Source organism: Athene cunicularia (assembly GCF_003259725.1).
Source record: "Athene cunicularia isolate RWA chromosome 5 unlocalized genomic scaffold, athCun1 chr5_part1, whole genome shotgun sequence".
Taxonomy (NCBI): domain Eukaryota; kingdom Metazoa; phylum Chordata; class Aves; order Strigiformes; family Strigidae; genus Athene; species Athene cunicularia.
In genome coordinates this window covers 36,185,300-36,200,631 of record NW_020799101.1, presented here as the reverse complement: position 1 = coordinate 36,200,631, position 15,332 = coordinate 36,185,300, and the positions used below count along the sequence as shown (strand labels likewise).

The window sequence follows — 15,332 nt, the reverse complement described above, 5'->3', positions numbered from 1 at the left end:
CGTACCTTACTGCCACCCGCAAGGTCCGGCCCGGCCCAGCCCGGCTCGACGGCCCCCCGGCCTCCCCTGCCCGAGAGCCGCCTCCCACGGGCAGGCTGTGTGTATGTGTGCGGTAGACACCGACAGACACACGTACAATGGAGGTGTTCGTATAGGCGTGTGTGTGTCTTTACCCCCTGTATATGTGTGTAATCCTAGATGTATCCCTCAATCCATAGGTTTATATAGGGATTCAAATTATATATTTACCCCTTTAAGAAAGGACAGAAATGGTATCAAAATAAATAAATGATGTGTTATTTATATGTAAAATACAATATGTTATGCACACACATGCATAGTTTGAAACCCCTCTATAAAGATGTGTAGGTATAGATACAGACCCAGACCCTGGCTCGCCAGGCACTGCGGTGCAGCAGGGGCCTGCCCACCCTTGCAATTCCCCTGCCCTCTTGCCCTCCCTGGGTTATATTATTTGTGAGCTTCCCCGGGTGGGAAGAGACGCAGAGGGCCATGACTCAGCTACTTGGCTGGGTGGTGTCCAGCCACTGTTTGGCAGAGATAAGCCCCCCCCCATCCTCCCTTTATTCCGGGCTTTTTGTTTGGTTTTGTCCTGACACACAAAATAAAACCTACTCTGGGGACTGCTGCAACAGAAGCAAGTGTAGGAGCAGAGCAGTGATGACAGAGGAGAGGTGTCCCAAAGTAAGTGACCGAGTGAGCCCCCAGGGCTCCTGAACAGAAAATATGGGAGGGGAGCTATATTCATATGCATGTGCTGGGACCCACCAATAAACCACGTAAGGTACTGCAGGAATTTGTACCATTACCTCCAATGGCATCTTGAGTATTTTTCATCTGTGCTGTCAACTCAGTGTTGGCAGAGAAATGGCGCGTGGGTAGTCATGCATCTGAGCCTTACTTCAGTCATGCTGTACCAGGTGTAAGTGTTGAAACCATGTGGTTGTTGTTGATCTATTCTGTGCTGACTCCCTGTGCTTTTAATGATGGTGCTTACTGCGGTGCTGCTCTGCACAGTTTCTCAAGGTGCACTTTCAACTTGGGGTATTATTTTACATCTTGTCTCTTGTGTAGTCAGGGAAGGAGCTTTAGTGGGACACAGGACCTGTATGAGGATGAAGTTCATTTAGCCTGGGATCTCTTATGCTTACTACCCACTCTCTAATTGCTTTATCCAGTTGAAATTATCTCCTTACAGTCAGACTCCTTTCTTGGAGCTGCTCCCTCGTGTAAGACATCTCAGGTGGCTGACGCTTTTCTTTTGTTACAAAGTTCAAAACATATCTGTTAGAGTCACCTGCCCACTTTTGCAAGGGTAAATGTACGTTATTAACAATCAGCAGTAGTGCTGTTATTTTTGAAGGTACTTTTAAATTCATTTCTTCTAATACTGGCCTTGTTAGGAATCAGAGGTTTATTAATATATCTGTGAGGCTGTAAATGTGGCTCAATGTAAATATCAAGGTGAGAAAATCAAATTGTTTAAGGTCATCCTAGCAGATGATATAACTAATAAACTTAAATTAGGAAATGGAGTATAGGCAAAACGTTTTTCATCCTGAATTTGTGTTTCCATTAAAAAAGCTGGCATTCAATAATTTAAAAATCTAACATTAGTTACATTTTCCAAAAATATCTATGAAATACCTGTAGCAACTTGAATGGAAGCCCATTTGCTGTGAACAGAAGTCTATGGGATTCCATGCTGATGTAGTGCTTCTTGCAGTCAAAATAGTAAACCACGCAAATATTGAGCAGGTCTTCTAGCAAAAAAATGTCTGAATTTTTACCTTGGAACACTGGAATGATAAAGCGCTTTTTATCTAAAATAGGGTCTGCTGTGCACTGCCTTGGAATATTATCAGTGTTACACAAATTGCTAATAATGCGTAGTGTTTTATAGCAGCTCTTTGTAAGTGAATCTGCATAGGGAGTGATCACATGCTACAGTGTAGTACTCTGACATTTACATTTTAAAGCAGCTTCTGATACTGAAGTCTCAAAACATCCCTATCACTTGTTTCCAACCTCTCTCTTATTTTTCTGTGTCAGCCATTGCCTGTATTAGTTTCTCCACTGACCACTGAAGATGTTGGAGGATTACTTGGAGCAGTAAATGTAGCTCTGATCTTTGGGTGGAGTTTGCAACTACAGGTCTTTGTGAATGAGACAAAAGTAGATCCCCCAAGAAGCCATTTTCTGACTTTGAAAAGATAATGGGGACAGGCGTGACTGGGATCAGCTGTGAGGACATGGTTGTGCTTCTGTCAACATGCAGTGGTAGGGCAGCATCTATGCTGGCTTTGTGCTCTTATGGCAGAGGACAGAGGCCACCCGGTCCAGTGTAACGCCTGCTGGTGTCAGGTTAGCCTACTGAAATCTGTTAACAAATTTGAGCCGGCAAAGTAAGTTCACACAGAGTCTGCACTCTGCATCATGCTGCCACAAAGCTTTTATTCTGCTGCATGGAACACTGCAACCACATTTATTGTGTCATTGGACCATAGCAGCTGTCACTGGCTCGTCCCAGGTGTGTCAGCTTGCTGGCTTCTGTCACTCATGAGATGTGTGGTGTAGTGCTTGCAGCACTGTAGTGCTTGCAGCACTTGCTCTGGTCTTGGGGAGTGTCATCAGTCACCCGAGGTCAGTGGTGGCTGTTACCAGAGCCACCTGAGGCATACCGTCAGGGTCTTCGGTCACCACATCTGTCAGGCAAACCACTGACAGCAGCCGCTCATCTCACTGACGGCAGTTTTGGTCAGAAACTGCCCCCCGAGCTGGCACTCCTGTTGGGCAGCCAACTCCTCATTACTGGTGGGTTGGTTATGGCAGCCCTCTCACTCACCTCAGATGCCAGAACTGACAGAATTTGTACCAAAAGTGCAAGAAATACTTTAGGCTGGAAATATTTTTAAGTTCTTTTGTACACATAAAAATAAAATCAAGTTATATGAGGTGACCAAGGCAGCTGTTAAAGCTGGTTTACCCACAGCATGACCTACTGCAGCACATTTTCACTGTTCCCTGCAGGTGGAGCAGTATGTTGGTGAAATTAAAGGTGGCCTGAGACCAGCCATGAAACTCACAGTCATAGGAATGGTGCACTCCAACCCCAAGAGGTAAGTGAAGAGGCTAGTGGGGGTCCCATCCTGTCATACATGCTCTTACCCGTCTTCTAAATTCATAAGATTTCTTGAGGGTCTGTGCTCTTTGGAGGAAGAAAGTCAAACAGATTTATCATTTATGACATTATTTAATTTTCCTGCTCTTAGATTAAAAGAGAAAGAAAGAATTCACTGTTCAGCCTTTCTGAGTGCCCTGTCAGGATTTTCTACTCCTTGTCCTTATGTGAACTGGAGGGGGCATATAGGTGAGGTGGCATTTCTCCTCCAGGAAGAGGTGCAAATCTGAACCTGCATCATGGCTGGCTGCTGGGGGCTGGAAGCAACACCATTTAAAAACCAATGGTTTTGGCACAGGAGGTGCAGGTTCATTGCTGTGTTTAATCTGGATGACAGCAACTATACTTATCATTACACTGTTCTGCATCTACAGCAATCAACTCCAGTGCTTCCACTGTTGAAGAGTTTGCCATAACCTCTTTTAGGACCCAAATTAGCATTGGCTCATGCACAAACGTGGGTTTGATTTCAGTCACAAGAGAGGGGAAGCAACATCAGAAGTCACTAGCATCCTACTGGAAACTGGAGGAGAAACAAAGACCAGCCTGTTCTCACCCCTGCAGTTTCTAAGCCTGTAGAAATCTTGTGTTTCAGTTTGACAAGAATTCAACGTCTGTCTCTAGTCTTTATAGGCATCTGCCATGTTCACCATGTCCTTTCACGTTTATGAAAGTCCCAGTCATTTAATTGTTTTTCCAGCTTTTCAGTGACTCTGCTCTGTGATCCAGTGGATGCAAACCGAGATGTGGGGCTGTTATTTACAGTTAACTTTAGTGACAAATCCATCACCCGAAATGCACGAATTGCTGGGAAATGGGGAAGAGAAGAGAAGACCATTCCCTACTTCCCATTTACAGCAGGCGACACGTTTAAGGTAATTTTGGGGGTACTATGAGTAGGGTAGAGAAAGGGAGGGGAGAAAGGCTGAAGGCTACATATATGACCACAACTAGCTAACTATTGACACTGTTAGTTAACTAGACTAGTATGGCACAGAGAGCAACAGCTCAAGCCCTGATGGGAGAGATCCATTCATTTCTCTAGTCTTAGTGAAAGAACTCGCTATAAGGAGCTTTATATTATTATCTCAGCAGAGGGTAGGTTATTTATTAGGGGCATTTCAGAAGAACCAGCAGACTTTGTGCTTCGCTGTCCCCATCCTATGGGGTTCTAAGTCCATACTGGTAAAATCAACTCTGCTGCTGTTCTCTAACACCCTCCCCTGTCCTTTTCCATTGCAGATGGAGCTTTTATGTGAACACCAGCAAATACGAGTCTTGCTTGACGGACGGCAGCTCTGTGACTTCACTCACCGCATTCAGCCCCTAAACTTGGTGAAAGCTTTGCAGATCTCAGGGGACATCAAGCTTACCAAAGTGGCTTGAAAAAAGGGAGTCCACAATAACACCAGGGGACAGAGGCAAATGTACTTTCTCCTGTGACAAATGTTTTATCTTTTCCCCTGGCTGATTCTGGAGAGTGAAAACTCTATCTTTTTAATTTACTGATGTGTTTGAAATATACACTTTTTTCCTCATATACACTCAAAATTGTAGAGCTATGAATGGTCCAGGTAAATCATAGAGCCTTTGCTGTGATACTCTTTTGGCCTCCCATACTGCAAGATTTATGATGCTATGCAGTATCTCGTGGTCCCCTAATCCCCCAGGCATGACAGCTGGCAGAGCTCAGTCCTCTGCGGTGGGGTGGCTGTGACCCTTGTGACTAGAACTGGGCAATGTGCAGGTGGTGGGACTGAGGAAAGAGAAGCAGATTTTCTTATAAGTGAATAAGGGAGTCTGGTGGGCCCCAGCAAGGCTCACATTATCAGGAGGGAACGGCTTTTCCTGGAAGCTCTGCTCAGTCAGCACAAAGCCATCTGCGCTTCCCAGTACAGAGTAATAAATGCCTTACCAGCATCCCTTGTCTCTTGCAGGTAGCATTCTCGTGAACTGAAAGGTTTCAACAGCTGTGGATTTCACAGTCTTCTCTGAACCAGCTCTAGGAAATGGTATCTGTAGCTGAAACTACATTGCCCATTATTGTATCTAATTAAAAATGCACCTTTGCTGGCAAAATTTTTTACCAGCTCTGTTAAATATTTGAATGCACATGAGTGTTGTGCTGTTATTTCATTGCTGTAGATTCAGAAAAAAGTCCTAAGTACATGGCTATTCTAATACATATATAAGCATATATCACAGCTGCTGCCTTTGGCTCTGTTATGATTGGTTGGTTTTCAGACAGGATGAAGGGGAAAATCTTTAGATGAAGATACTTTTTTTTTCAGTACATACCTTGGAGAACAAAAAATCTGCAAAGAAGTGGTTCACTGGATAGGGAGCTGTTGAATTCCTCTATGACTTCAGGGAAGATATATAGCATGCTGTCTTCAGAGTGCTTTTGGAGGCTCTGCAGAGTCTGGCTAGCAGATAAAGGTACTCAAGATAACATGAGAAATTTTATGAAAATAGTATACTATCAGCAGGCTGGTCAGGTGTTTTAATTATTTTGTACATTCCATTCTACCCTCTGGTGTTGTGGAGAACATCTCAGTTTCTCTAAAAATTAAAATTTACAGTGTATGCAACCATTATTTTCATATTCTCAAACTCTGATAAAAAGTCTTATCTAAAGAGCACAGGAGATTCAAATGCACTGAACTTTTTTTTATATTTAATGAAATCAAAGTCAAGTTTACTAGACAAATAATGGAAAATTTAATGGCTTAAAGTAGAAAAAGCAATAGTCAGAACTGCTATTAGAGTTCTTGGTCCCAGTGGTGCTCCACATAAACAGATTTATGGTGATAATCAGGAGGAAAAGTCTTGATTTTATGGCTGAATGATTTCTTCCAATATATTCAGCACCAGCAATTGTCTGGAATAACTGCCACTGTTCTGATTTGATGCGAGGGTCCTGTACTGCTATGGGCTACTACCAGCACAAGAATAATCTATATGCTAGAGGGGAGGATCCTTTGATCCTTTCCAGCCTAACAGAGAGCCAAATGTTAGAGCAGATGGATGGACAGACAGACCGCTGGTTTGTTTTGCAATAGTGATTATCCTGGCAGCTGGGTTGTGGCTTAGCACAAGACCCTTGTGGTATAGTAAGAACAGCAGCCTCAGACACCAGGACCTTTCAGGACTTTGATTCAGTCAGTCTTAACTAAGTTTTATGAGACCCTTTATAAAGGGAAAAGGAGCAAGACACTTCTGCTTTAGGATAAAGCACAACCTGGATCTGTCAGATGTAGACTGAATACTTGTACTTCCATCTTGGAATATTATCTCATTGTTTCTTTGTAAAGCCCCATTTCTCTGTATCAACCTGTTGTCTTTTGTCTCTTGGTTAGATAGTAAGTTCTTGGTGGGGAATTATTCTGGATCTACCTGACTTCTAGACATCTAGGAGTCTGCCAGGAACTGCTAGGCACTGTGGTGATACAAATAAAAAAATAGACTATCTAAGAGAAAAACACTCCCAGACAATGAGAGCAGGAAACTTGGTCACAAATGTGACTTGTCATTTGGCATGGAGTCCATCTTACTCATGTCAGTGGTTTGATTGCCTCAATCCACTGTGCTCGCTCTGTCTTGGAGCTGGCCTGGATGTAATAATGAATGTCCTTTTTGGTGATGATTTTAAAGAGGTTTCCTTGCACATTGCCCTTCACTCCTGCAGAGAAAAAAGATATGACAGATCAGGAAGCTGCACAGGGAAATGCTTTGTGGCAGATATGAAGCTTCATAGGGAAGAATATTAATTTAGTGAATTAGGGTATCAGACCTTTCCATTTCATTATGGATAAGACATCTAAAGCTCTTGTGTCTTTGATTCCCCTTCTGCAATATAAAGATGTAGTACAGCACCCCTCACATAAACTGTATGAACTACTGTGTACTATCCATCATATATAAAATACTTGCCGATTAAATGAGGAATCTTACTTGAGTTATACAATGGAAGGATGAGCACCCTACCAACTTGTGCAGTACATTAGATTGGCTCCTGCCCACCTTCAGGTTCCTCTTAGCAAGGAGTTCTATTGTTCATCATGCCCCCCCAACCCTGGACAGTATCTTCTTCAGGCCCTGTCTTTTGCCTTTAGAAAGATGCTCCCTATTCTAGATCCAGACATTGTGCTTACTGTCATAAAATAAATTGCTTTAACAGCAGAAACACTTATCTGACATTCTAGACAAATGCCTAAGCTAAGCATATTGACTAGCAGAAACGTTGTTTGTATTGCTGTCTTTATGTCTCACTTACATTGGTGTTCTAGCAGATAAAAAGGAAAAGGTCATAGCATAAGTAGAGAGGACACACAGAAAAGTGGTGGCATTAGGGGATACCTCAAGATTTTGCGTTAAACAACATCCAAAAAGAAGGTGTTTCCTCTTTGTCTGTTAACTCTGGAACATTAATCAGTGTTTTAGGACTGTCTCAGAGGTTATCTGACTGAGAAAAGCACATAAAAAGGGGAACACCCAAGATAAGTGGAAATAACGCTAAAAAAATCCCCTTTGATACGGACAATCCAGCAGTACGGGGATTTTTTATGATACGCCTCTTCACTTACTTGCAAGGGGAGAGGAAAAGCTAGGCCACTTGTGCATATAGACAGCCATACACACAAACCCACACCAAAGACTGTATTGCTATGGCAGCAGTATGTATATATGAAAGTTTAGAGGCTCATGCTTACCTGATGGGACTCCGTTGTCCTCCAGAGCTGAGACAAGACAGCCACGGAGAGAAAATCCACCTACTGGCCTGTTTTCTTCCTGCAAAGAGAAAGAAAATGAGGCTTATCTGGAAAATACCATAATTGGAATAATTTCTCAGAGCAGATCAATTATTTTTATGAAGGTGGAGACGTAATGCCAGTCTTTCCAGGTATAAAACATCCATGTCACAAGAGAAGCCAATTAGGACATGTAATTAAATGCATTACTATGTTGTTTCAGTCTCAGATATTTCTCTGATGTAGCTGGGAATGGTAGAAATCAATTAGAAGCACAAGGGTAGACTAACAATCACAGTTCAAACTTATGTATAGTCTTATTAATAACACGCATATTAATTAATATATATATTTTTTTCTGCAAGTTTTCAGCTTGCTGCTTTTCACTGAGACTGTACGGGAAAAATTTGACTGTTTTCGCTAGTAGACTGGCTTTCTTATCTGATCTTCAGGTTCTGCAGTTTTTGTTTACAGCATTGCAAGGGCAAGTTGCAGTGCAAAAAACCCCCACAAAGAAACAGGCAACAAAAAATGAACCAGCTCTATAAACTCTTTTCACTGTTGTGTTGTGTTTTCTTTAACAGTCACATAAAGCATTTCTAGATGTGTTCTTTTAGCAACCTGTTGGGCTTTGTGATACCGTATGCGTCTGATGGATTCACATGCCCTTCTGGGTTGCTCACACTGATTATTGTATCTGTGAAGATAAATTCTACTGTTCCCTGAGCAAATTTAAAACTGAGTAGCAGAAATTCCTATAAATACTTTGACATTGACCTATTTAATGTGGGAATAAGAATGGAAAAAATCCCAGTAGCAGTATGACCCTCACTTGGTGAGATGTCAGTTCAGAAAGATCACAGCCCAGGAAGAATCCCTGCAAGAGCACGGCCCCATACTGTGTGGGTACAAACAAAAGAGCAGTCCCAAGAAGACTGCTGCCCCTCGGCTAAGGAAAAGGAATCTCACTGGGGAAAAGACAAGAGGAAAGACGCAGGGATAGAAAATCCTACAAGGACAACCTCCCAGGGTAAGGCCAGAGAGGTCTTATTCCCCATGAAATGGGCAGAGGATCCCAGAAGATTTGGGTGAGAGAAACATTTATAGCACAATTGTATTTTCATTATAATGTTTAGGTCTGTAAGAGGAATTCTGTGGGTACTAACTCCCCACTCACATACCTTAGTGGGGTCATAGTAGTGCAAAAAAGCAGGATCAGCTCTCAAAACAAATCTCCTCACCTTCCAGTTTTTCCTCTTGTGCCCCTGCAAAACAGAATAATTAAAGTTACCACCAGTAAATACCTCCTGAAATGGCCATTTTCCTGCAGGCTGTAGGGGAGACCTAAGTAGGTTTTGGAGCCAAGAGGGAAAAATCTTTTCTGACATCTTAGTAACTCCCATGATTTTCTTCTTAACATCCTTCTTCATACATTGGTATTTCCTTCCTCTCTCCCTTCCTTGTGCTGAGAACTAAGAAAGCAGAATGACAGGACCAAGTGATTATATCCCTGACTCCTGCTCTTCATTTTAGATTAAATACGTGTCTTGGATTAAAAACCCATGCTGTGCATTCATGGAAGGGATTATGCCAAGTCCTTTTTCAGGTCTTCGCTCTTTTGCCCCCAGCCCTTGTTTGTAGCAAGTCTTGCAGACTTAGGGTGGGATCCTGTAAATAATTACTGCTGGCAGGTAATTGTGCCCAAAGAAAACAAGTCTCAACACCACCAGAGCATCCATGTGGATATGAGTGACTCTCCACAGGTAAATGTCCACTTCATGCAAAAGTCAATCTACTCAGCTTTGACATTTGTCTGTGGCCAGCAGAATGCTGTAGCTGCTCGCACGACCCAATGGGATAGGTTAAACCAGAGGAACAGTGGATCTGCTGGGAAGTGAATGTAACACCTCTGGTGGGATTTGGAGCTTATCTGGGACTTTCGGTTTTGATACTATTTGATACCTTTCTGTATACACTCACTATATACAGAATATCCAATTAATCCTGCCTAAGCAACAAGCTCCATAGCTCACTTCTTTATTACTAAATACTCTTCACCACATGATCTCTGTAAGTAGTACTAACAGGCGAGTTAGCTCTGCTGACCACAGCTCTCCAGCCATGCTTGTATAAACCACATTCATTCTCTAGGAAGCCCTAAGAGCTGTAATTTTTCTTGCTTCCCAGTGAAGGTTCAAAAACTGTATTTACCTGTTTGACTAAGAACCCTTGCTTCACAATTGTCCCTCTTAATTCAGAGATGTTAAATTGCAGCTCTTCCTTGGAACTGGTATTTTTCTTACTGCTCTCAGCCTGCAAAGAGGGAAAAGACAGTTTCACTTTTCAATCTAAACACACTCTTAAGTACAAAGTTCTGCATGTTATTTTCCTTGAGCTGTTTTTACCTTATATTGCCCAAGTAAATTGTACTCTGTAGCCCTCCCTGCTGCTCAGCTTTGTAGGCCTGAGATTTACCAGCAACAGATTGCAGCTGTAAAGCCTATACACGCACTGTGGCCTTGAGTTTTAGCATAACTACAGCACGGCCTCCGTTAAATGCAGACACAGCACTGCACTCAAGGGACACACCCCTTTTAATGCCTAATTATGTAATTTGTAGATCCTTCCATATCCATGTAGTTATTTGTCTCCAGCAAAAGTGCAAGTGTTAATGCTACTAAAAGCCTAGAGCTGCTCCTTCTGTGTTTGATTTTATAGCCTGCATATTTTGCCTTTGGTTGCATGCTGTGTGTGTCCCGGTTAGCACTGCCCCAAATCAAGCATGTCACGAGGGGCAGAGGAGGTGCCTGTTAGCAGCTGCATCGCTTACAAACATGTACAGCGCGGTGGAGTCGTCGAGGAACTGCTCAGAGAGGTCACTGTAGCGTGTGGCCTCAGTGCTGCGGGCTCCCACGGGCTTGATGAAGTTCTCCTCCATCAGCATGGATGCCAAGGTGATGGCCTCGAACCGTGACACAGCAAAGCTATTGGAGATGAGCCAGTCCACCAGGGCAGAACCTGCAGGGAGAAAGGCAGCTCTCATACCAAGATAATGAGCTCTTCCAAGGTGAGACAAGTGGTCTCCTGCCACACAGGTCTTCATTTGCTGAAACATTTTGGTACCATCACAAAGACTGTCAATAAAGTGCAAAGTTGACCAAAAGTGTGGGGCCCTGCATATGCCTCCATATATTCAAAGAGCAAGAGAGAAAGGTGTTGGAGAGCTTGGCTGCCCCACTACTTTTCACTGGGCCACAAGTGATCCCACTATGAAGGCAGTAGAGCAGCTCCCTTGTTTCTGCAGCGTGGCATGTCAGATGTGAGGAAGCTCTCTGTGGGCAGTAGGTGTACCTGTGAAGGTCTCTTTGTATCTGTTGCCTTGCTCCAAGTTGCGGGTCCTCTTGATTCCAGTACTGCTGTCACACATTCTCTCCACTATGTGGCTGTAAAAGAGCACAGGACAACGTTAGTAGAATAGAAAGACAGGCAGAAATTTCCACATACTTCTGTCAGCGCCTGGGATGTCCTCATGATTACCAACATCAACATGGGAAACAGTCTAAATACTCCCCCAGGAGTTTTGTCCTAGAGTATGGTATGGGAAAACTTTATTCTCCCCATAGCAGCAGTAAACAAGATACCTTACAAAGTATCTTTCAATTTAAAGCACTTCACCCCCCCCCCCCCCCCCCCCCAAATCCCCTGGGTTTTTAGTTCCAAGCATGGTTTGCATGCATGGAGCTTACAGTACTTAAAAGAGAGCAGACCACCCAGATACTGGATTACATAGGAGTGTGCTGTTTTCACATCCAGATCTCTAGTTTCTCAACAACTACAAACTCTCACTAGGCTCTTTCTGCCATGAGAAGCACTGAAATAGTCAGCAACTTCCAGAGTCATTTCCCTTCTGGCCCTGCTCAGAGGAAGTTTGCCCATGGGTGAGCACTTTCCCTTCCAGACCCCTCCTGCTGGAACCTTTCCACATCAGCAATGTCCCACTAATGAAGGAAAAGGGATTCTGACCTGGCTGCCCAGGAGCATTCCATGGATACAGCCCGGGTTTAAGGCAACTATCATATATGTTAAGTTTCCCTTTTTTCCCATCCTGCTTGGATTTTATTGAGCTGTCCATGTCATCTCACACACCACTGGGCTGATGCATTTGCATTTATTCTTCCCACTCTGTGTGTGTGTATCTGTGTGGGGTGGTTGTTAATGGCTGTAACTCAGATTTGGGTACAGGGAACAGCAAAAACACAATGAGGGAGTTCATTGCTTGTCCTGGTTACATTGCTATCGGCAGCTTGCTTTTATCTGGGCCTAATTCTGGAAACGCCCCAGTGATAGGGTTGCAGTAAATCAAAGAAGTCAGGAGAAGAGGAAAAGACTAGGGAGGAGTTAGAAAGTGAGTGTCATTGAGAAGGGATACATTTTTCAAGTCGTACCGGTCTGTTCTCATATTCCAGGCATGGACAAGTAATGGTGCAGCCATCCAAAAGTATCCTGCCCTTTGGAGAAGGCTCCTTCTTGCCTCCTTCAATTTTGTAATACAGCAGCTTATCTTGAAGCAGAACAAACCATCTCACTTTCCAGTTACGAACAATATGTCCCTAGAGGGGAAGAAATCCACACAGCTAACTTTAACAGAAGCATTAAGAAATTACTGTGTTTTCTCTTTTTTTTGTTCTTGTTTTGTTTTGGTTTTGGTTTTTGGTTGTTTTGTTGGGGTTTTTTTTGGGGGTGTGTGTGTGTGTGTGTGTGTAAAAATACCATAAACTAATAGGGCATTGTATGAAAAGAAACACAAAGCTGCTTTGCTCTTTCTCCAGCAAGGACATCTTTGCTGGCAAGAATTGATGCTTGCAAAAGCTCATATGAATTATCTGAGAGAGCTGCCATTTGGGTGCACACCTGCCCACTGACAGCACTGGGCAGGAACAGGGCTAAATCTGAAATGTGTGAGGGCTCTTGGAGACAAACTCCTTCTCTCTGGTGACCCTGGGTGGTGGCTGATGTGTTTTGTTCTTTGTCATTTTGATGTGGCTGTAGGTGCCAAGTGGTCTTGAGACCTCTTTGCTGGGTGAATTGCCTTTTCCTTACATCCCCTCTTACTACTAATGAGTGGTTTGTTCCTACCCTGCCTGCCTCTAATCTCCTGGGCTAAAACATTCCCTGTGCTACCGTTTACCGTAAAGGAAATATGTTTTTTAATGTCAAAAGACCAAACAAAGGCTGATGTTGAATGCCTCCTGAGTTATACCAGAATACAGACAAACCCTCTTCTTTCCCCCCCCCAGCTCTCTTTAGCCCAGCTATACAGGAGAGCAAACCTCAGTGAGGGCTGGCAGTCTGACAGTGTCAGGTCCAGCTTCGGTGTGAGGATCTGACTTGCATGTCTACAGGTGATGGAGCCTTACAGCTGGCAGGCAAAGCTCTGGCTAGAGGAAGCTCTGATACCTGGGAGAGGGGAGGCAAAGCTAGAAGAAAGGAGCATGCAAGGTCCGGTTGTGGCAGCAATCAAAGCTCATTAATTCTCTATGAGTAAAGGGGAAAAACAGCAATTTTCACAAAAAGGTGGGGTAATGAGCCTCTAAAATCCAGGGCACTTAGATCTAATGTCTTCTACTCTATACTAAATACAATTCATCTAACTTGGGATTGTTTACTCCTTCCCTTTGCCTTCTTCAGTGTTTTTTGACATCTGTTGTAAAGTCCCTTGGCCATTTTTCCTGAGAGTTATGTTCTTTGCTATGGTTCTTTTCTTTCCTTCTTGGAGATCTCTTCTTTTTTCAAGAGGTTGCCTTACCTTTTTTTCTTTGTCATTACCTGACTTCCACACATTTACTTTATAATATGTTACAATATGTAATTGAGTCATTTATAATGCATTTATATCATCTCCTTGCTTCCGCTCCCTTCTTAAGAAAACTGTTTTCTTTACCTGATCCCACTCCTTCCTCACTTTTTTCTGCTGGATCCCTTGTTCCCTTCTCCCTCAGTTTTCTTTAGTCACCCTCTTTGAGGTCTCCTTCCTATCCAGCTGTGTATCTCTCTGATGTTGCACGGACTGCTGGCAGTTACAGCTCAGTGTGCTGGTGATATCCTATTGCTCTCACGCACTCGGTGCCTTGGCTTCCCATCTTGAATTCAGTAGTCACTTAAGAGACACAAAATAAAACCATAGCCCAGAGAGGAGAGCAGGAGCTGGGCTTGCTCTGCCCTCGCTGCAGAAGGGAGGATGAGGAACAGCTCGGACCGTGCAGCCCTTCTCCGTGCAAAGCACAGCTTCAGGTGGCCAGTGGCTGGCCGGGCTGCCGGGAGCCCTGCCAAGAGAGCTCCTGACCACGATTACCTTCATGTTAGCACCAGAAGCACTGCCACGTACTGTAGAAAAGCATTTCCCAAGGCGTGGCAAACCTCTGAACAAACCTTTGAATCACATATTTCGTGTGCAGTCAAAGGCCATATGAGTCATTGAGACAGGGTCTTGGTACTAAAAGCAGCTTATGCCCCTTGCTTAATTGCCCTCTTGTGTCCCAGGCTCACCACAGACTGTCCTCAACTGATTTGGTCCTGTAGGACAAGTATTGGAAAGGCTGAAAGCTGTCACATCATCTTTCAGCTCTTTTCTCTGTATTGTGGCTAAAATTTTCTTCCAGTGCAGCTTAATGAATGTAGAAGAAAGAAGTTATTCCAAACACATTTCTACAATTGAATTGCTGTGATCCCCTTCCAAAAGGATACTCAGTCCTCCATGCTCTCATATGAAATGGGAAACCCTGCTCAGCTGGGTCACTAAAAAGGCGCAAACTATCTTAAAAACCTGTCAAAACATATTTCCTTTCTCCATCCTCCCATGGCTGCTTGCACAGCTGCCACATTGCCATTTGCCAGGTAGTTTTTTATGTGCTCTTTGCAGAGGTGTGCCCTAGGTGCAGACACACTGTCTTTGATACCTGAGTAATCCTGATAGCTGATTCACTTTCCTCTGGGCAAATGCCAACACAGGGAAAATCGAGGGAGGGTAGGGAACACCTGCAGTTCCGCAGGTCCCCCGGCAGGCATCTGCCCAGAGCTGGGGGAGGGAGCCCCTTTCCCAGGAGCAGGCAGGAGCCCCTCAAGCCCAGCGCGCCAGGCGCTGCCGTGTCCAGAGCCCTGCCTCGGTCCCTGCGCAGGGGCTGCTTCCCCGAGCAGAGCCGCCCGGGGGGAGCGGGGCACTCACCCTTTTGACGAGGAAGCCCTCCTTCAGGACTCCAGCTGCTCCCTGCATCGTGGCCAGCAGGGAAGAGAGCAGAGCCCTCGCCGAGAAGCGCCCAAGCCCTGGCAGCCTGTCCCTCTGCACGCGATTTGCTTAAGAAAGCTCATTTTTCTTTGCTACC

General features: G+C 44.1%; 2 protein-coding genes across 2 annotated transcripts; one reads left to right on the top strand and one right to left on the bottom strand.

Annotated features, from left to right (window-relative positions):
- Window positions 1-625: 625 nt before the first annotated feature.
- On the top strand, window positions 626-5,637 carry LOC113480604 (galectin-related protein A-like). Its single transcript, XM_026849526.1, has 5 exons — window positions 626-705; window positions 3,052-3,140; window positions 3,903-4,077; window positions 4,445-4,629; window positions 5,140-5,637. Exons 1-4 carry the CDS (start codon window positions 682-684, stop codon window positions 4,586-4,588), a joined length of 432 nt encoding a protein of 143 aa, XP_026705327.1. The 5' UTR covers window positions 626-681; the 3' UTR covers window positions 4,589-4,629; window positions 5,140-5,637.
- Window positions 5,638-5,857: 220 nt separating this feature from the next.
- PLEK2 (pleckstrin 2) lies at window positions 5,858-15,307 on the bottom strand. The gene is made up of 9 exons (XM_026849312.1): window positions 15,176-15,307; window positions 12,383-12,563; window positions 11,700-11,703; window positions 11,305-11,396; window positions 10,784-10,971; window positions 10,165-10,266; window positions 9,135-9,218; window positions 7,915-7,993; window positions 5,858-6,884 (listed from the first exon to the last, which is right to left on the bottom strand). The coding sequence occupies exons 1-9, from the start codon at window positions 15,221-15,223 to the stop codon at window positions 6,757-6,759; spliced, it is 906 nt and encodes a 301-aa protein (XP_026705113.1). The 5' UTR covers window positions 15,224-15,307; the 3' UTR covers window positions 5,858-6,756.
- Window positions 15,308-15,332: the final 25 nt, after the last annotated feature.